The 19,270-nt window shown below is 38.7% G+C and overlaps 1 protein-coding gene across 1 annotated transcript in view; it reads right to left on the reverse strand.

Moving 5' to 3' along the window:
- The window catches only part of LOC149202321 (urease-like), a 115,232-nt gene extending 106,609 nt beyond the window's left edge, over positions 1-8,623 (reverse strand). Inside the window, exon 1 of the mRNA XM_089399945.1 lies at positions 8,439-8,623. Coding sequence (XP_089256071.1) covers positions 8,439-8,615 — 177 coding nt within the window. The 5' untranslated portion in view covers positions 8,616-8,623. The remainder of the gene's footprint in view (positions 1-8,438) is intronic.
- Between the last annotated feature and the right edge of the window lie 10,647 nt (positions 8,624-19,270).

Genomic DNA, 19,270 nt, shown 5'->3' on the forward strand with positions numbered 1-19,270 from the left:
ATGTAGGTCACCTAATGGATACATAAAGTCTAAGGTTTGGAGGTGACAAGGATAGGCTTATGATAGGTACTCAACTTAAGGATGAGGCTCAAACTAGCTTAGATAAGGAAAAGCGTACCATCCAAAAGCACTATCTAGGGCACACGTGACCTAGGGTTTGTGAATAGGCAAGGTTAACAGGCTTATCTAAGTACACAAGGCCAAGAAAAGGCTTGAATTGATGAATATGATCAATTTTAGCAATAATAAGCCTTTAAAAAGACCCAATTTGAAACCTAGGGCTAGATTAGGGTTTGGCTAGGGAAAAAATTTCCTAGGGCTTATGACATCAGCCTTGAAATGGAAGAATTATCCATGGGAAAATGATGATTTTGAGGTAATGTGCTACCAATCACATGTAAAACCCTTCCACAAGCACAGGGACCCTAGTTGAATTTTGACACTAACCCTAGCTTAGCAATTTACCTCAAAGGGCCAAAAATTTGAGAGGAGAGAGAAATTAGGTTTATGGAAAATTTATGGTGTGATCAACAATGTGGGAAGACTAGTGCTTGATCTTGGGTGATGGAGTCTAGAAGAAGATCTACTGAGGAGAAAACCAAACTCTAGAATGGAGTAAGGGAATATGAAAAACCCTAGTTTCATACCTTAGCTACGAGGGAACAAAATCATTGAGAAGAGCTTAACATGAAGGATCACTCAAGGGATTGTCACACAAGTCTTAAAAGGGTAATGCATACAATACAATTTCTAATATTTCATAGAATTTTTTTCAATAAAAACTAGCACATAGAAACCCTAACAATATCCATTCCATGCAATAGCCATAAAGATATTCAAATACTTAGAATACTTGCAAGAAAAAAGCATGAATCAAGCCTTTATTTTTTCAAATGACATCTGCAAAGCAAGAGAAAAGCTACATAAGAAAATACTCCACAAAAGATCACATCTCTACAAGATACAAGTCAATTTTAGCTAGGCTGAAATCCTTTGAGGAGGATGAATTGATCCACAAGTGATGATCTAAAATGAAAGTGACGTGACCTCTATTTATAAGATGTCTACCTCAATAATTTCTAACTAATGACACCCCTAAAACAAGTTTTACATTAGGTAACCTTGGGTTACACGCCAACCCACTAGCTAAGTGACAAAATAAGCCATAATTCCCACAAGTGTGAGCCATAGCCTCATGAAATACTGACATCATGCCCTTTTAGGGCTCCAAATTCCATGTCATGGTGTGATAAGGGGTGACAAATTGTCATAATGCCAAAATAACCCAAAATTTGAGGAATGTCCCTCAAAGCCACCTCAAGTCATCCCCCGAGGTTCCACATCCAGCTGGGGTGTCACCATGTCATCTATATGGGTCTCCAACTGTTAAAACATGGCCTTCTCTCTCCCATGTTAGGGCTTCTCCAAGTGCAACAAGCCCTCCCTAGTCCCTCAATGGATGGCCATCGCCATTTAGGCTCTGAATCAACTCCTTCCCATCAGGTTGTGTCAAGGCCAGCCTCAGGGCATACTGGGTCTAGTGGTGCAATCATAAAAAATCCTCTAGGGGAAGTGGCATGTCTGAGTTCAACCCCTCAATCAGAAGATGTTAGTGTCATGGCCAAGTGCCATGATTAAAGGGACTAGCTGATGGGGAGTCCACATCCTGAGTGTATGAATGTAAAGGAGGGAGCAATCATGGAGGCATGAGTAACCTTGCTCAGCCTACTTTTTCCACCCCTTTAGTGCGCCTTTTACTTTTTCTTGATAATGCTTTGTATTATGATGCATAGATCAAGGGCTAGAGCTTTCTCTTTATGATGTAGCATTTTATATTACCCCTTAAGATGAGATAGTGCATCGCTCACCAAGGTTGGGACATGCAAAGGTTCCTTTTGATGTGAAGGAGCATTAGGTGTTCAGGAACCAAGTGATGGCTAATGAGGAGGGTAGAGCTCATGCTAGGCTTTTGCCTATGTGTTAACCTTTTAGCTACATCAACCTCCAAAGCAATGTTTTTTGTCCCTACTCAAGGAGTGTAGACATGTCGGTGCCTAATCCCAAAGAACCAATGACAAGATAGATTCGAAGAATGGATGTGTATATGGGGCTTTTAATGTGCGACTGAAAGTGTGAAGTATGGTATAGGGGATAATGAACATGTTATCTCAATTCAGGTTTCCAATTACTGCCCCTCCAATAACCTTAAGGCCTTAAGGGAGGTCCCATTGGACTAGGGCTAAATATTAACCCCCTGTAAGGTGAAAGAACAAATTTACAGTCACGATTGGCCAATCTTACAAATCACCCCTTTATCTATTCTAAATGCTCAAAACAAGTAAGTATAAGCACCTGATTGCAAAATGATCAAAGTACCTTTCGCATAGCAGTCCACCTTCATCCAAGTGTAAATGCTAGATGGGTAGAGGCACATGGTTGATGCAAATGGCAGAGGCACATAGAAATCATCATCAAATAATGGCTTGTCAGGGGTTGTTGACTGACTAGTTGCTTGGCTAGCTATCAAATGTAGGAGAAAAGTTTTCTCCTATGGGGTTACCCATTTTGGTGGGTAATAGTCCCTATTTATATAGGTGTAAAGTTATTTGTAGAACAGTGTCCCAAGACATAGGAAGAGGAAGAGGACATGTCCTGTGTTCCTTATGCTAGTACAGTTGGAAGTTTGATGTAAAAAATGGTCTGCACTAGACAAGACATTGTACATGTAGTGGGGAGTGTTGAGCAGATATATGTTAAAACTCGGGAAGTAGCATTTGACAACAATAAAGAGTATTTTCAGGTATCTGCATGGCACTACTAGTTAATGATACAAAGGAAGACCAAAGTTGGATAGAGTGTTGGGCATACATGGCTTTGTTGATGTAGACTGAGCTGGAGATTTGGATTGGATAAGATCTACAAGTGGGTATGTGTTCAACCTATTTGGAGGAGCAATCAGTGGGATGATCAAGAGACAATTGTAGTAATACTCTCAACTATAGAAGCTGAATACATGGTAGCCACTCATGCAAGCAAGTAGCAACCAATTGGATGATTAAGAGACAATTTGTACTGGCACTCTCAACTATATAAGCTAAATATATGGTAGCCACTTAAGCAAGCAAGGGAGCTCTGGTTACAAATATTGTGTTCAGGTACTGGGTTGGTATAGCAAGCGGTGACAATATATTGTGACAGTCAAAGTGCAATTTTCTTAGCGAAGAACCTATCATGTCATTCTAAGGAAGGCGAAAAATATTTTTTGATATCGACTTCAAAATATCGGAGAAGGAAGAAAAGGACATATATGACCACGTCAAAGCGTACCAGCAAACCTGGTTTGAGAATTTATTCTAATTATCGAGAAATTCCAAAAGTTCTAGGTGGAATGGGGATCGTAATTCTTTCTACTTCCCAAGGAATTTTGACGGATCGAGAAGCTCGACAGAAAAAAATTGGAGGAGAAATTATATGTTATGTATGGTAATTAATCCAAATGTTGTCCAAAAATATTTATTCTGTAAGATATCCCCATAGTATGAAAAGTCGGAGCAAGTCGAGACACCATTCATATTCATTATCACTTTCTGAGAGATATGGTTGAAGAAAAGAAGGTGCTACTAGTGAAGAACATGTTGAAGGATGTTGTAGATTCGTTAACAATATCTGTGAGCACTGAGAAGTTCTTTTGGTGTAGAAAAACAATGGGCATTATTGCCCTTGATTGTTGATCAAGTACTCCTTTGACCCTCTGTGTGTAAAGAAAATAACAAGTGGGAGAATGTTGGGTATGTGTTATATTTTTTGCATGACTATATGTGTGTGTTGTATGTTGCGTCAGGTGTAGCCCCCTCTGTTTGTGGGGGTTACAAGGGGTAGAAGCCCCCCTGCACAGTGGTTCAAGGACAACGCCCTCAAAAAAAAATGGGCAACTTTTTGCGTTTGATTTTGGTCGTTTTCGGCACATGGCTTTCATGTTGAGTTGTTTTGTGGCGCATAATGGTTTAGTGCATGGTTTTGTAGTTTTGGTTAAGGAACGGCAGTTGTATTCTAATCCAGGGTAAAGGATTGGCAGTATATATTATAGTATGTATATATATCGTATTGTAATATTGTAAAAAAAAGACACATATTAAAAAATCTTTCTAATTTCCTAGTTTTGGGTTTTCAAGATAAAATTTGTCTTTATGTATGTGTTTGCCATTGCGTCTTTTCTATTTGATTAAGAATATAATTGCAGCAATTAATTGTACAGGGTTAAAACCCACAATTGCAAATAATAAAGTCACTAGTCATAATGTGGAACTATCCGACTGAGTTTGTCATCATTCAATTGAGGAGGAATCAAGAGACCTATCTAATCATCCTGTTGTCGCACAGATTGTCACGGCAACACTCAAACCGGGCGCTGTCACCCTGATCCCCGATCTCTCCATTTAACCCTGTCTCCCGCGGCTAAGGGGGGTAGACCCTATGGGACAATGTATGACCAACTGTGGACCAGTTGGGTTGGGAGACACAAAGGGAAACTAGCACTAAATTGATTTTATTAAGTTAATAGACCAGTGCCTTAAGGAGCTGATGATTAAATGATTATTTATTGAATATTGCAGAAATATAAACCATGTAGAACAATCATTTATCATCAAATAACCCAAGAGATGCAAGATATTCGATAAACGCACAAGGCTTTAATAGTGATCCAACAATTAAAACTCAATAATGACATTCCAGCAATTAAAATTCGAAGGATTAAATGCTTGAAATAACCACATAATTTCAAATGCTAACCAGTTATCACTTTTACATAGCTAACTTCAAAATGAACATTAAGTACATTTAGCTATAGGAAAATATCACAAGAGTCACCAAAATGATTTGCTAAAATTTTTAACCTAAAATATATACATATATAACCTAAGTAAAAAGAAAATAAAAATGAAATTCAATATATATCTAAACTTAGGCCTGAACGAATGAAAATAACAAACCTGAGCTAACACCACGCATATCAGATATTTACAACGAAATAAAATTTACACTAACCCTAAGCATATAACAAAAAAAAAGGCATATTGCGTGTACAGGTTTGCTGGAGCGATGCGGCGGAAAGGGACGAGGCTGTTGGAAGGAAGCACGCAGTTGGCAGCAGATGAAGGGACTGTAGGGATTGAGGGTGGCCAAGCAACTCACGTGGAGAAAAGGAGACAGCGTGGGACGTGTATGCAGCAGACAAGGAACTGCGTTTTTTTGAAAGGCTGAAGTATGGACGCGTGTGGCACAAGAAGGAGGATGTAATGGCAGCGTTTGTCTTGCAGGTTGTGAGGTCGATGCTGCATGGAAGAGTGGCAAGGGAGCAGATGCTTTCGATGGTAAAAAAAGAAACGTAAACGCAGAAGCTGGACAGGGAAACACAATAATGGCAGCGTGAAGAGGGTTTCAAAAGCTGCGTGGAGATGAGGGCAGCGAAGTGAAAACGCGGAGAAGCCGTTTTTGATGAGGAGGGACTGCAAACAGCGAGGAGGGAAGATCTGAACGATAGAAGAAGGGACAGCGTAGGAAGCTGCGTGGAAGTTGGTTTGAGTGCAGCGATTTATTTTTTTGCAGCAGCGTACAGGCAGCTGGCCAAGCGGCAAGGGCTTTGCCCAGGTCACAAAAATTTTCGAGAAATTTCTTCCTGCAATACAATCGAAACCCTCCAGATCTGAAAACAACTGAAATTTGAAACCCTTGGACAGCAAAATAGCTTAGACAAACCCTCGGAAATCTTCAGAAAACCCTGCAACCTGTAATGGAAAGACAAACACCCAAAAATAATATGTGCAAAAAAAACGAAACTAAAAACCCTAACTAAATAATTACAGCATTTACAGAATTTTTGACTCTTAAGCAGCCAGATTTATCAATAATCACAGTGATATTATCAGAATTTGATTTTAATGTGAGATACTTCAGAAAACCCTGCATGCATTCATAAAAAATTTCAAATGATAAGCCCGGGATCAAGAACTGGATGGGCTCTTTCAGAAAACACAATCTGGGAGTTGGCTGGTTTAGCCGAGAACTTCCCCTAACGCCCAGTAATCTAAAAAAAGAATTTCCTGCACAGCTTAAAATTAACCATTAACATAGAGGGAGAAAACAATAGTGAAATCCATATCAAATGGAGATATCTGCCACTATATTTCAGAATCTACACTATCATTCAAACCCCAGAGATCAGACAAGATACCTGTGCCTAAATCAATCTTCATCAAGCTATTAACAATCGCTGAAAATAAAATTATGCAGAAAAATAAATCATCTCACAGCATTTTCAGAAGAGTAACACCAGCAAGATTTTTAACCCCAAAGTCTTTCTTTATTGCACAAAAATGACTACAAGAGAGCTTTCTTTAGCACCAGACTCTCAGATCTCATCTGATCTCAAATGACCCCTAGCACCCTATTTAAAGGAAAAATTCCCAACAGCTAGTTCGAGTGATCCATGTCAAACTAATCTCGACCGTCGATGAGGATCAAGATTTCTTTTAATCTCATCCGTCGAATTTTTAAATGCATTTTAATATATTAAAAAATTAAAATTCTGCATTTATTTACTCAAAAATTTGACTTATTATTATTTTATTATTTTTTAATTTTTTTTATTTATTTTTAAAATTTTATTTTATTTTATTTATTTATTTTTTAATTATTTTTAAAATTTTATTATTATTTTTATTTATTTTTTAATTAATTCTTTTTTTTTTTTTTTTTCTAATTTTTAAATTTTTATTTTTGGATCCTCGAACTTAGCCTTTGGAAAAATCACCTAGGACCTAGGACTTAGGACTTAGGACTTATGAGGGGATTAAAACATTTTCTAACCCTCAAGACACTTTACATCATGACTTTTACAATTTTACATCTCAAAGGGGAAAACCCATTTGACATAGACCCTCATAGACCACCCAGTTCTGCGACCAAATATAATCTAGCAGATCAACACACTAGGATTCGTCTAAGATTCTAATGAAAAAATTCATTCCGGCTTTGGGGTTAAGCTGAAGGAAAACTCTGCCGATCATGGATCGGTGAGACAAAAAACCTTTCGGAACGTAGATTATCACCAGAAAATTAGGTCCACCTAGGCAATTTACATACATGACTCAACTCTGCTAAGATTATTTACAATTCACACATGCAGACTGGGTTTACAACATAAATTAATCAAGTCGACGATGACTGTTGAATGACACGGACACGTCAATCAAGCGCTATCCCTTTTGCGGAAAAAAGGGGGTGTACTGCTATGGGAAGTTGACATGTAGTGGTCAACACATCCCACAACAACATTGATTGGCAATGACCAATACCATTTTAGGAGTTACAGGAAGATGATAAATTGTGTAGGAGAAAAGTAGAAGCATATCTGCATCTATGCTCCAAGCAAGATAGTAACCAAGCATTGGACGGCATCAAGGAAGTGCAACATAGGGAAAGAGAGAGCCCAACATAGGTGGATCATCAGTTTCCTATTTATATAGGGGATTGATCAGATTCCCTGAAGGTGCATTACGAAGGATGCGCATTTTACATCTTATAGGTTTATGGTTCTAAGCCTAGTGATGGACATTATAGAGGAAAGGGAACATCTCTCAATATTATGAATGTGGAATATTATTGGCCAACCATCTTTTCAATCCCATATCCCATTGCAACAAGCATGCACCTTCCCAATATAAGACTATATTCAATGTTGCACTAGGATATGGAATATGGGATTGACATGAGAGATAAACTACAAATGAGGATCCAAAAGAGGAAGGTTAGTGTTGTCCTCTTAGTCACATCTCTAAAACAAGAGTAATAAGAATGAATGAATATGAAAAGGCTCTCTCCTTCCTCTGTATGTATGACAGGGAAGGGAGGCCTATGCCATTACAAACAATCTACAAAGCATTTGACTGATTTACAAAAGTGACAATACTACAATTATTTAAACAAACTGAAATCATAATAGTACATTATTGAAATAGTATAAGCGAAAATAATCAGTTCACAGATTTCTGTTTCTAAATGAAATAGATTAGCATTCACCAAACAATAGATATAGGAATTTCAAGAAAAAAGTGACCTACCGCACAACTAAATTGCTAAAGCTGTTTCCCTTTCACATTTTGAAATTATAAAAGTGAATGTTCTGAGATTTGAATAGTAGTTGAATACTTTTTATACTTTTAAAGACAGCAAACAAAGGTTCCCAGTAGAAACTATACTTCTGCTCTTTTCTAGTTGTGCAGTTACCATAGTTCTTGTGCAGCTTCACTACAGGTAGCTAGAGAAGATTTATACTGATATTATGGTAGCTTTAGAAGGACAAACTATAAACCTCTCTATTGCTACAGTAATTAGAAACAAAATAAATATATCAACAAAATTCTAACAAATAAAGATACCTTCCCAAGGAAACCACAATTAATGGGCAGATCATCAGTTGCACCTAACATCATCTGCATTTGACTTGGTGCTGGAGTGCAAGTTGTTGCACATGTACCAGTTGCTGGCCCTATTCCACCACCAATCAAAGTTGTAACACCTTCACAGATAACAGGATGTATTAGGAATGGGGACATGGTTTTATAAATAACCTCTGTTTCTTTAAATGACATCTATCCAACACTATCCATGAAGATGAAACATGACAATAATTATATGTCTGTAAAAAGAGATTGTATTTCCCACTTGCATGGAGTTTAGGGTAGCTACTAGCTACCTAGTTAATACTATACCATGTAGTAAGTATCAAAGCAAAATAGATATCCATGATGGAAAAGGAGAGAAAAAACTGCATTCACTTTTCTGTGAATTGTGCGTTTACATATGCACATATATAATAAACAATGTCTTAGTAGATAGATCATAGAACTATTTTAACAGAATGGAATCATACTTTGCTGTTGAAGCATAGCAAATAGAATTATACCAATTAGACCAAAGACTAGATATAAGAAAAAGAGAAGTTCCCAAAATATGATATCCGTTTCACAAAATGATTGGTTTTGTCTAGTGGTCTGTAGTAAACTGACCCCAAAAGATATGGAAAACATTTTCAATCCCTCCACAATGAGGACATGAAGCATTTGTGAATCCCATATGAGACAGTCACTCCTTGGAGGGTGATGTTTGTTAAATCAGCAGTGATGCACATTGCAAACACCCACATTGTTGGCTTTCGAGGTTACTCCGAAAGTGTTTACACCATGTCTGGGGATGCTTCATGCAATGTGGGGTACATGGTGCATGGTTGACCCTTGGTTATTCCATGATGGAGATGCACATTGGAGGTGTCTTACACATTGATTACTAGTCCTTGTATTGATGATAGTCTCCCTTGGAGCATTGGAGACCTATGGGGTTTGGTGACATTCTTCATGTAGCATGCACATGAGAGGAGGTTGCTTGCTTGGTAGATGCATTGCATTGGGCATTCCAGAGGATGGTGTTGAACCCTATATAGCATGGGGTTGCTTGGTTGCTTGCATGGAGGTTTACACTTGACTTGAGGATGCTCAAGTTGAGGGAATAGGCATGTAAGTGGGTGGACTTGGAGGAAGCACATGGCCTAGGAGATGTGTTTCAACCTTGGAGCACTTGGAGGAGGTGCATTGGACCATGGATGAGCATTGACAAGTGCCCTTACCATGAAACCTTGCATGTGGATTGTCAACACCTCAGTGCTTGAGATGTGTCACTTGTAAGGGAAGTGATTCACTTGTGTGAACATATTTGCATTTTGTGGGTTGCTTGTAGTGGACTAGCTTTTTTGCTTTGAGGTCTGCTTTAGAATTTTAGGATGACGACTCTTGGTATCAAAGAGAGTGACAAGGTAGATAGTGCTTCCAATTTCATATCTTTGAAGATTATACTACAAATGCTTTTGGGGGAAGTTGAAATTTGAGAGCACACTGAAAAATGATCGCTACCCCTACCAATCTGGAATTATTGGTCATTCATGACAAGGAGGTCAAGGAAAAGAAAATCATTCATGATTTGATAAAGGACCATTTCATCGCTCATGTTGTAGAGAAGATGACTAGTAAGGATATGTTTAATACTTTGGTTGGTTTTTTTCAAAGTACTTGTGTTTCTCGGCAGATGCTCTTGGGGAACAAGGCTTTAGTAGTTCGCATGAGTAAAGACAAATATAATGGTGAGTGACCTTACCAAGGTCACAAATTTGAGAGATCAATTGTTTTCCATAGGGACAATGGTGGAGGACAAAGAGTTGGTGTCCATTTCTTTGAATAGACTTGCTCCATCATGGATGCCTTTTGTCCAAAGTGTTTGTGCTCATGAGACTTTGCCAGATTTTGTGAAGCTTTGGGATAATCTTGTGTAGGAAAAGATCAAGTTAGAAACCTATTCAATACAACAAAATGGAGTAGAAGAAGTTCATTGGAAGGACAAAAAGGTGCAAGAAAGGATACAAGAAGGGTAAGATGGAATATTCAAGTACAGAAAATGAAGACTTGAGTCAAGTGAAATGTTTTAGGTGTCACCATATGGGACATTATGCCAACAAATGTCTAGATAAGAAGAAGGGGGAGGACAAAAACATTGCAACAAATACTATAGTATGAGTGTGTGATGAATCATCCTAGTTTAAGACTATTTTCTCTAAGGACTCTTAATTGTCTTTTAATGCTATGTCAAGTGTTGGATGGTATATGGATAGTGGGGCATTGAGACATATGAATTGTGACAAGAAACTCTTCAACATTTTTCAAGAACATGAGAGAGGTATTTGTGTGGAGTTGGGTGATGAAGGTACTTAGCCCGTGAGACGATTGGGCTACGTTTCTTTCTAGATTCCATCAGGTGGCATTTATCCAATTGAATGATGTTTTGTTGGTTGGTGGTGTTGACCACTGGAGTGGTACTTGAAGAATTTTTTAAGATTCCATGCCCCAAGTGTGTATCAGAAGCTTCAATGTCCCATTAGAGTTCACCATATCTTCAAAGTTTTTCAACTCTACTTCTTCTCATCTTTTTCTGTTATACTCAAATTCCACAAGCCCTGCAGGAACAATGTAAAAGTGATAATAGTCTGAGGAGTCGAGTCATGTAACAGGCCTAGGTAACTTTGGACCTTGTCATCAAGTGATTTTACTTTGGGAGGTCCTTTTCACGTAGTTAATTATCATATCCTTATGAGGACTTAATAATTAATTGAGTTTTTCCTCTAAGCATAACCCCAAAGCTGGAGTGCGGCTTGATGGTGAGGCCTTAGAGGAGTCTTAGTGTCTAGGATCATTGTATATTACCACACTAGATCACACAAAAAATCCTATGGAATTTGATTAAGTCTAAGGGGTCCTTTTTTAATTTTTAAAATTTCCTGCAGGGTGGAAATTGGAATAAATTTTGTATATGAAATGTAATAAGTGATTTCCAAAGAAGTTGTATGGGGTATGTGTGATAAAAATTACACCTCTCACCCTCACCTTTCTACTATGACACACTTTGAGGGCTTTAAAATGTGTTCTAGACCCTCAAAATCCACTTTTCCTAAGTTTAGTGAGAAATCTGGCAATAAGTTAAACCAAAAATAAATTAAATGGAGAAAAATAAATAGCTTCATTTGACAAAATGACATAAAAATGACTTGGAAATTATCTCAAATCAAAGGAATGAGTCAAAGGACAAGTGGAGGATGATTTGGCACCTTGCGTCATAAAGACATGGCACACTCAAGGAAATCAAATTTCTGGCAATAAATGAGAAAGTTGCTTACTTGGAAAATACGAATTTGTGGAGTTAATGCACATTTGGGAGGATTGGGAGAATATGTGGCAGATATTCTTGTGGGAAATTGTCCCCACATGGGTCCTACATTTCTACACTTGTCATTTCATCATGGAATTCAATTTTGCTCAAGGGATTATTGATGCCACTTGGGAAATTCGAATTTGCATGAAGGAGCATTGGGATTGTCACCCATTTGCTTTGGGATTGTCACCATTTGCCTTGGAATTGGCTCCCAAACTTCTATGTAATAGAGCCATGGGCTCTCACTATGTATCCATTGAAAAAACGAGCTATTGTGCTTGAAAAAGCTCTGCTCTTATGTACACTCATGTTCTATTGCAATAAAATACTTTGGGGTTCACGTATGAGGTGTTGTTTTTCTTGAGCATGGTAATATCTTGATCATTGTACTTCATGTTTCTACTTATGTTATTATTTCCATGATTTCCATATTGCTTTTAGAGATTTGTTAATGTGTAGCTATCTCACATTGGCATTTGGTTTTGAGAACTTGCTCTAGATAGAGAAAACTTTAGTTGATTTTCCAATAAATCTCTAAGCTCTCTTTATCACTATGTTTCTTTTAACCCATGCAGATCTAATGTGTATTTGAAGTTGTGTAGAGACATATCTCGAATCAAACCTCAAGCGTGGAGAAATTCTTGGAGGAATCATCCCACTCTTGAGCAAGTTCATTGAAAAACCCACATTTGTCATCTCCCAAGGCCTCATCTTACGATTTTGTGTTGTAGGGATCCTTGGCTTTTAGCTTGTATTTCAAAATCCACTTTCATTTAAAATCATTTGTCTCAATTTCTTGTGCTAATAATGATTTTATTTTGCTATTAAAGAACATGTTGAAAATTAGGCAAGAATTGGAGTTTTGCTCCAATTCCTTAATCTAAATCTTATAGAATATTTGTAGATTATATTTGCCAACATTTCTCTCTCCTTTCCATTAAATTTGAGTGTTGGTTTTGCAGAGAAAATTTGGATTTATTTATGGACTATGCTCACCCTTTGTGTTGACAAGATTGAGGAAGCTAAAGCTTGAAACTCTAACTATTTGTTGTAGGACCTCAAGAGCACTTGAGCATCAACTTTAAAAAGGTTGTGGGCAATCTTGGACAACAACAAACTAGCTTGGCCGTGGGCCTTAGGGCACTTGAAATTTTCAGATTTCAAGAGTTGTTCATTGGCCACTGTGGTTGCCACTTCTTGGAAGGAGATCTTGGCTCTCCTATAGACTCCTATTTTGTAATTTTCCCTTCCATATTTTGGGCAACCTATTAAAGGGCCTTCTACTCATTGTAACAAAGCTAATAAAGATCTATTTTTTTATGAGAGCTTCGGTTTTACCCATGGCATCCATTCTCTCCATTTAGGGAGAGAAATATGTGGGTGGATTAACTTTTGCATTCTCTTGGTTTCCATTTTAACTGCATGCTTAAAATTTATACAACCTCACTCATCACCTTTTTATTTTTGTTTAGATAAGTTTGCCACAATTCAACTTGAGGCTTTGCATTCTCTATTTATATATTGCTTTGAGCTATAAACAATTTACTTTGAGCAATCTACTCTTCACATGCAAACATTTTAATTTCTAGCAAACTTTAATTTTGTTTATTAATTCATTTCCATTTAGTATAACAAATTGTTTCATGTATACTTGAGTGCATGATTCATTTCTAAATGCTATATTTTTATATTGAGTATTGGAGCATTCTATTGTCTACTTGAAACAATTTTGTTTTTCAAGCAAATTGATTGCATTATTCTAATTTACTTAGAGGCTAATCTCCATTTGAAAGTTATAGTTGCAATATATTGTTGAGCACCGATTCCTTATTTTGAAGCATTCAAATTTAATATTTCTTTGGGAGAACTTACGTGCATTTCATTTAAGCATTTTATATTAGCTTACATTTTTAATTTACCTCCAAGCATAAGTTATTGATTTTGGGTAGCATAAGATGTGCTCTAGCTCCAAAATTTTGTGGAGGGGCTAGAATACATGAGATCTCCAAGACCCATAAATCTTTTGGAGAAATTCTACCCAGATGAGGAGTTATCAAAATAATTAATATTTTTAATGGGTTCCTAAGTCTAAACTTAGGAAAATAAAATATTAATGGGTATTAATAAAGATAAGGGTGAAAAGCTTCTAAGAGACGAGGATCAAGTCTGTTTTAATCTTAGCCGTTGATTAGAGACTTCATCTCGGTTGTTGATTCATCAATAGGAAAAGTATAAGAGAAGACTTGAGGATCATTTGGAGATACACTAGCGGATACTCAGTATCCCAAGGAAAATCGATTCTCAAAGAGAAAGAGATCGATTTCAGAGGGAGAGTTGTAGGGTGGAGGAAGAGGAGGGCATCAACAGCAGTTAGTGACTGAGGAGGAGGTGACGCGGGGGTATTGAGAGACAGCACAGAGGGAAGACGCAGTCCTCACGTAGGCTGATGCAGAGGGACGCAGAACCACGCAAAGTGACGCAAAAGTGATGCAGAAGTGGGAGAAGGGTCTCCAGGGTGTCAAAAAGTTTCCAGGAAAGGGATGAACCTTGTCTCAAGTGTTTTCTCTCAGTAGTGTCTCAGTTTCTCTATAAAATCATTCCTTGTAAAGCGATTATTGCTGAAGATTAATAAAACCCTCATCTGTTGCACCAGTTTTCCCACATTGGGTTTTTCCGGGGAAAATTGTCCAAAAACAACTGTGTTGATGTGATTGGTTCTTGTGCTTGTTATTTTCTCTATGTAATTATGTGATAAATGCAATAGAATTTATTTTAATGTTCGCTGAAGGGATTTCGTAAATAACTTATTGTGAGAAATAAGCAGGTGAAATAAATCAGTCACTGTAGTAAAATTTTGGGTTAGAAATTTTCACATGGTATAGAGCAAAGATCCGGCAATAGGAGAGAAGAATCAGCTATGGGTTAGGAGCATGATGCAGAGGCATCAACTCAAAGGGACTCATGAAGATTTCCAGAAGAAAGCACGAGGAACATGGATCACGATTATTCTATGTTAGCTTCCAAACTGAAAGAAGTCGCTTGCCTAGCAAGCTCTGCCTCTTCTGAGGTTTGGTATATAGATAGTGGAGCTTCTTGGCATATGATAGGAAGTCAAGAATGTTTTTCAAATTATCAGGAAGAAAAGATGATTTTTTAGATAACCATGGGAAATAAGGCAAAGTATACCCCATAGGAAGAGGTACTGTAGTTTTTCAAACCAAAGCAGGAGAGTGGCTTCGAGCAACCATTGTGCTGCATCTACTTGGATTGGGAATGAACTTACTCTTCGTATCTCAACTTCAAAACAAGGGCTATGACGATTTCTTCATTAAGGAGAAAGTATATACCTGAATTGGAAAAGGAAGGCCCAGATTGGAATAAGAAGTAACAGGCTGTATAGATTACAGCTAGAATCTCCAATGGCACTGATAGGCAGCAATGGAGACTATGGCATAAGAGGATGGGACACTTACACCATGGGGCTTTGAGAATTCTCAGGAAAACAGTATTAGGAGTTCCGGAATTAAGTACCGAACGAGATGATGTATGCAGAGGGTGCGTTCTAGGCAAGTATGCCAAAGCAGCGTTTTCTAGAAGTAACAATAGAGCTCAGAGTGTTCTAGGATTGATACACTCAGACATCTGCAGACCTATGTCCACAAAAGCTCTTAGTGGTGTCGAATACTTCATCACCTTCATCAATGACCATTCCAGGAAGACTTGGATCTACTTTCTGAAAACCAAGGATAAGGTTTTTGGTCGATTCAAAGAGTTCAAGGATTTAGTAGAGAATCTGACAGGAAAGAAGATAAAAGTGTTGTGCTCAGACAATGGTGGAGAATACATTGACAAGGACTTCACTGATTTTTGCACTAGGGAAGGCATCAGAAGAGAGTGGACAACTCCCTACAATCCAGAGCAGAATGGAGTAGCAGAAAGGAAAAGCAGGACTATTGTGGAAGCAGCTAGGGAGATGTTGTATGATAGAGTTATGCCCAAATTCTTGTGGGTAGAAGCATGCAACACGATAGTTTATGTCCAGAACAAGACTCCACACATGGCATTGGGCAAAATCACTCCGGAAAAGGTCATCACCGAGAAGACACCTGAAGTCAGTCATTTCAGGATATTTGGGAGTTTGGCATATTGTCGTATACCCGAAGAAACGAGAAATAAATTAGATCAAACTGTTGAGAAAGGATATCTTATGGGATATAACGAGAATGCTAAGGCATATAGAGTCTATCTTCTAGGGAGTAGGAAGGTAGTAGTTCGGCGGGATGTAAAGTTAACGGAGGACAGAGCTTTCAGGAAATCTCAAGAAATGCCTTTCGAGGAGCAGTCAAAAGATGATCCATTGGCCCAACCACTTTGACCAGCAAAAACTAGTACCAATAATTCTCATAAAGGCAAAGCTTCAGAACAAGAGGAATCTCAAGAAGAGGAAGAGCTGATAGATGTACCCACAGTGGAAGAACGAGCCAGGAACTTCGACAAATTCTACAGGATGCAAAGGACTTCATTGGTGCACCCAGGAATGATAAAAGGGAGCGAAGACAACCAGACAGATACTAGGCCCTAGTAGCTCACGTTGGGGAACCCTCTAGTTTTCAAGAGGCTGTTTAGCATCAAGTATGGGTAGCTGCTATGGTGGAGGAATACAGTTCTATAATGGTCAATGATGTCTGGGAAGTGGTACCTAGGCCACAGGATAGGTCAGTGGTAGGTTCGAGATGGATCTACAGAGTCAAATATGTTTTTTTTCAACCACATGGTGAATTGGTAACTGCCAGGCCTAATCTATGGGAGACCCAGGATCAAACCTCATAGCTGCCACTATAACACCAAGAGCATAACCAACCACCTGCAAGTCGGGTATACTAAGTTCCTATGATTTTAGCAAGAGCAGACTCACGGGAAAGGGGAATCCGCCCCTCTAGCTGCCACCACAGCAGGTCATTGTACTCAATGAGATTTGAACTTCGGTCTGCCACCATAGCAGGTCATTGTACAGAGTCAAATATGTTGCAGACGACAGTGTGGAGAAATACAAAGTCAGGTTTATGGCTAAGGGGTATGCTCAGAAGGAAGGGATAGGCTACGAAGAAACCTTTGCCCCAGTAGCCAAGTATACTTCTATTAGAACCGTGATATCCCTTACATCACATATGGGGTGGGAGATTCACCAGATGGATGTCAAGACGACGTTCTTGAACCGGGTGATAGAAGAAGAAGTATACATTGAACAGCCAGAGGGTTTTGAGACACATGAGAAGAAATCTCATGTATGCAAATTAAAGAAATCCTTGTATGGGCTTAAACAGACACCTAGAACATGATATGGTCGAATTGATGGCTACTTGCAGAAGATGGGGTTCGTTAAAAATGACGTAGATCCCAATCTCTACTATCTTGTCGTAGAGAGTGAGCCTCTAATCCTGGGGTTATATGTGGATGATGTTTTCTTGATAGGATCATCCAGGCTCATCAAAGACTGCAAGAGGAACCTAGCCACAAAATTTGACATGAAGGATTTGGGACATGTGCATTATTTCCTGGGGTTGGAAGTTTGGAAGCAGAAGGGTGAGATCTTCCTTGGACATGGGAGATATGCTATAAAGATCTTGAAGAGATTCAGGATGCAGGATTGTAGACCTATGGTTACTCCAATGATGACCAACTGGAAGAAGATTGATGCATCAGAAGATAAAGACGTTGATCCCACCTTGTACAGGCAACTTATAGGGTCCTTGATGTATCTGGTCAATACCAGGCCAAACATTTGTTACGCTGTCAATACCCTTAGTTAGTTCATGGTGGAACCCAAGAGGGCGCACTGGGCAGTAGCCAATCATGTTCTCAGGTATATTCTAGGAACAATTGAGCATGGACTATTGTACACCCAAGGCAATGACATCAGGTTGAGTGGGTTCATCGACGCAGATTGGGCTGGAAGTACAATATATCAAAAAAGTACAACTAGGTACTGTTTCAACATTGGATCAGGAATGACCTCCTGGTGTAGTAGAAAACATAAATATGTGGCTCTGAGCTCAGCTGAAGCAGAATATATGACAGTTAGCACAGCTTCGTGCGAGCCATATGGCTTAGGAAATTTCTTGTGAATCTATTTAGGAGAAGGATGGAAGCGACCAGGATTTTGTGTGATAATCAGAGTTGCATCAAGCTCTCTGAGAATCCAGTATTTCATGATTGGTCGAAGCACATTGATATCTTGTGTCACTTTGTTAGAGACTATGTCCAACGAGGGGCAGTACGATTGAGGTACACTCCTACAGGAGAACAGGTGGCAGACATCCTCACTAAGGCCCTAGGAAGAACAAAGTTTGTTTATATCAGGGAGAAGATGGGGATGGTGAAGAATCCATTTCAGTAGCAGAAATGGATAAGTATAGGGAGTTGCAGTGCAACAATTAGCAATGGCAGTGCTATGGGCAGCATGATGCAACATATTCAGAGGGAGCCGAAGTACAGATGTAGCAATGAAAGTTGCAGTGTCATGGGCAGCAATACAGGTTGCAGCAGTGTAGTAGATGAGGGGCAGAGGATCGGTGCAATGGATCAGTGTGATGCTTCTATTGGGAAACACTGCTAGACCACATTCTTTGCTAAGTGGGAGTGTTGATTTTGGGTAGCATCGGATGTGCTCTAGCTCCAAAATTTTGTGGAGGGGCTAGAATACATGAGATCTCCAAGACCCAGAAATCGTTTGGAGAAATTCCACCCGATGAGGAGTTATTAGAATAATTAATATTTTTAATGGGTTCCTAAGTCTAAACTTAGGAAAAATAAAAATATAAATAGGTATTAATAAAGATAAGGGTGAGAAGCTTCTAAGAGACGAGGATCAAGTCTATTTTAATCTTAGCCGTTGATTAGAGACTTATCTCGGCCGTTGATTCATCAACAGGAAAAGTATAAGAGAAGACTTGAGGATCATTTGGAGATACACCAACGAATACTCAGTATCCCAAGGAAAATCGATTCTCAAAGAGAAGGAGATCGATTTCAGAGGGAGAGTTGTAGTGGAGGAAGAGGAGGGCATCAACAACAGTCAGTGATTGAGGAGGAGGTGACGCAGGGGTATTGAGAAACAATGCAGAGGGAATATGCAATCCTCACGCAGGCTGACGCAGAACCACGTAGAGTGACATAGAAGTGGGAGAAGGGTCTCCAAGGTGTCAGAAAGTTTCTAGGAAAGGGATGAACCTTGTCTCAGGTGTTCTCTCTTAGTAGTGTCTCACTTTCTTTGTAAATCATTCCTTGTAAAGCGATTATTGTTGAAGATTAATAAAACCCTCATCTGCTACACCAGTTTCCCACATTGGGGTTTTCCGGGGACAATTGTCCAAAAACAACTGTGTTGATGTGATTGGTTCTTGTGCTTATTATTTTCTCTATGTAATTATGTGATAACTGCAGTAGAATTTATTTTAAT

This window comes from Pinus tabuliformis, chromosome 2_1, assembly GCF_031772625.1.
Source record: "Pinus tabuliformis cultivar Carrire ecotype Pingquan chromosome 2_1, CPIR1, whole genome shotgun sequence".
NCBI classification, from domain to species: Eukaryota; Viridiplantae; Streptophyta; class Pinopsida; order Pinales; family Pinaceae; genus Pinus; species Pinus tabuliformis.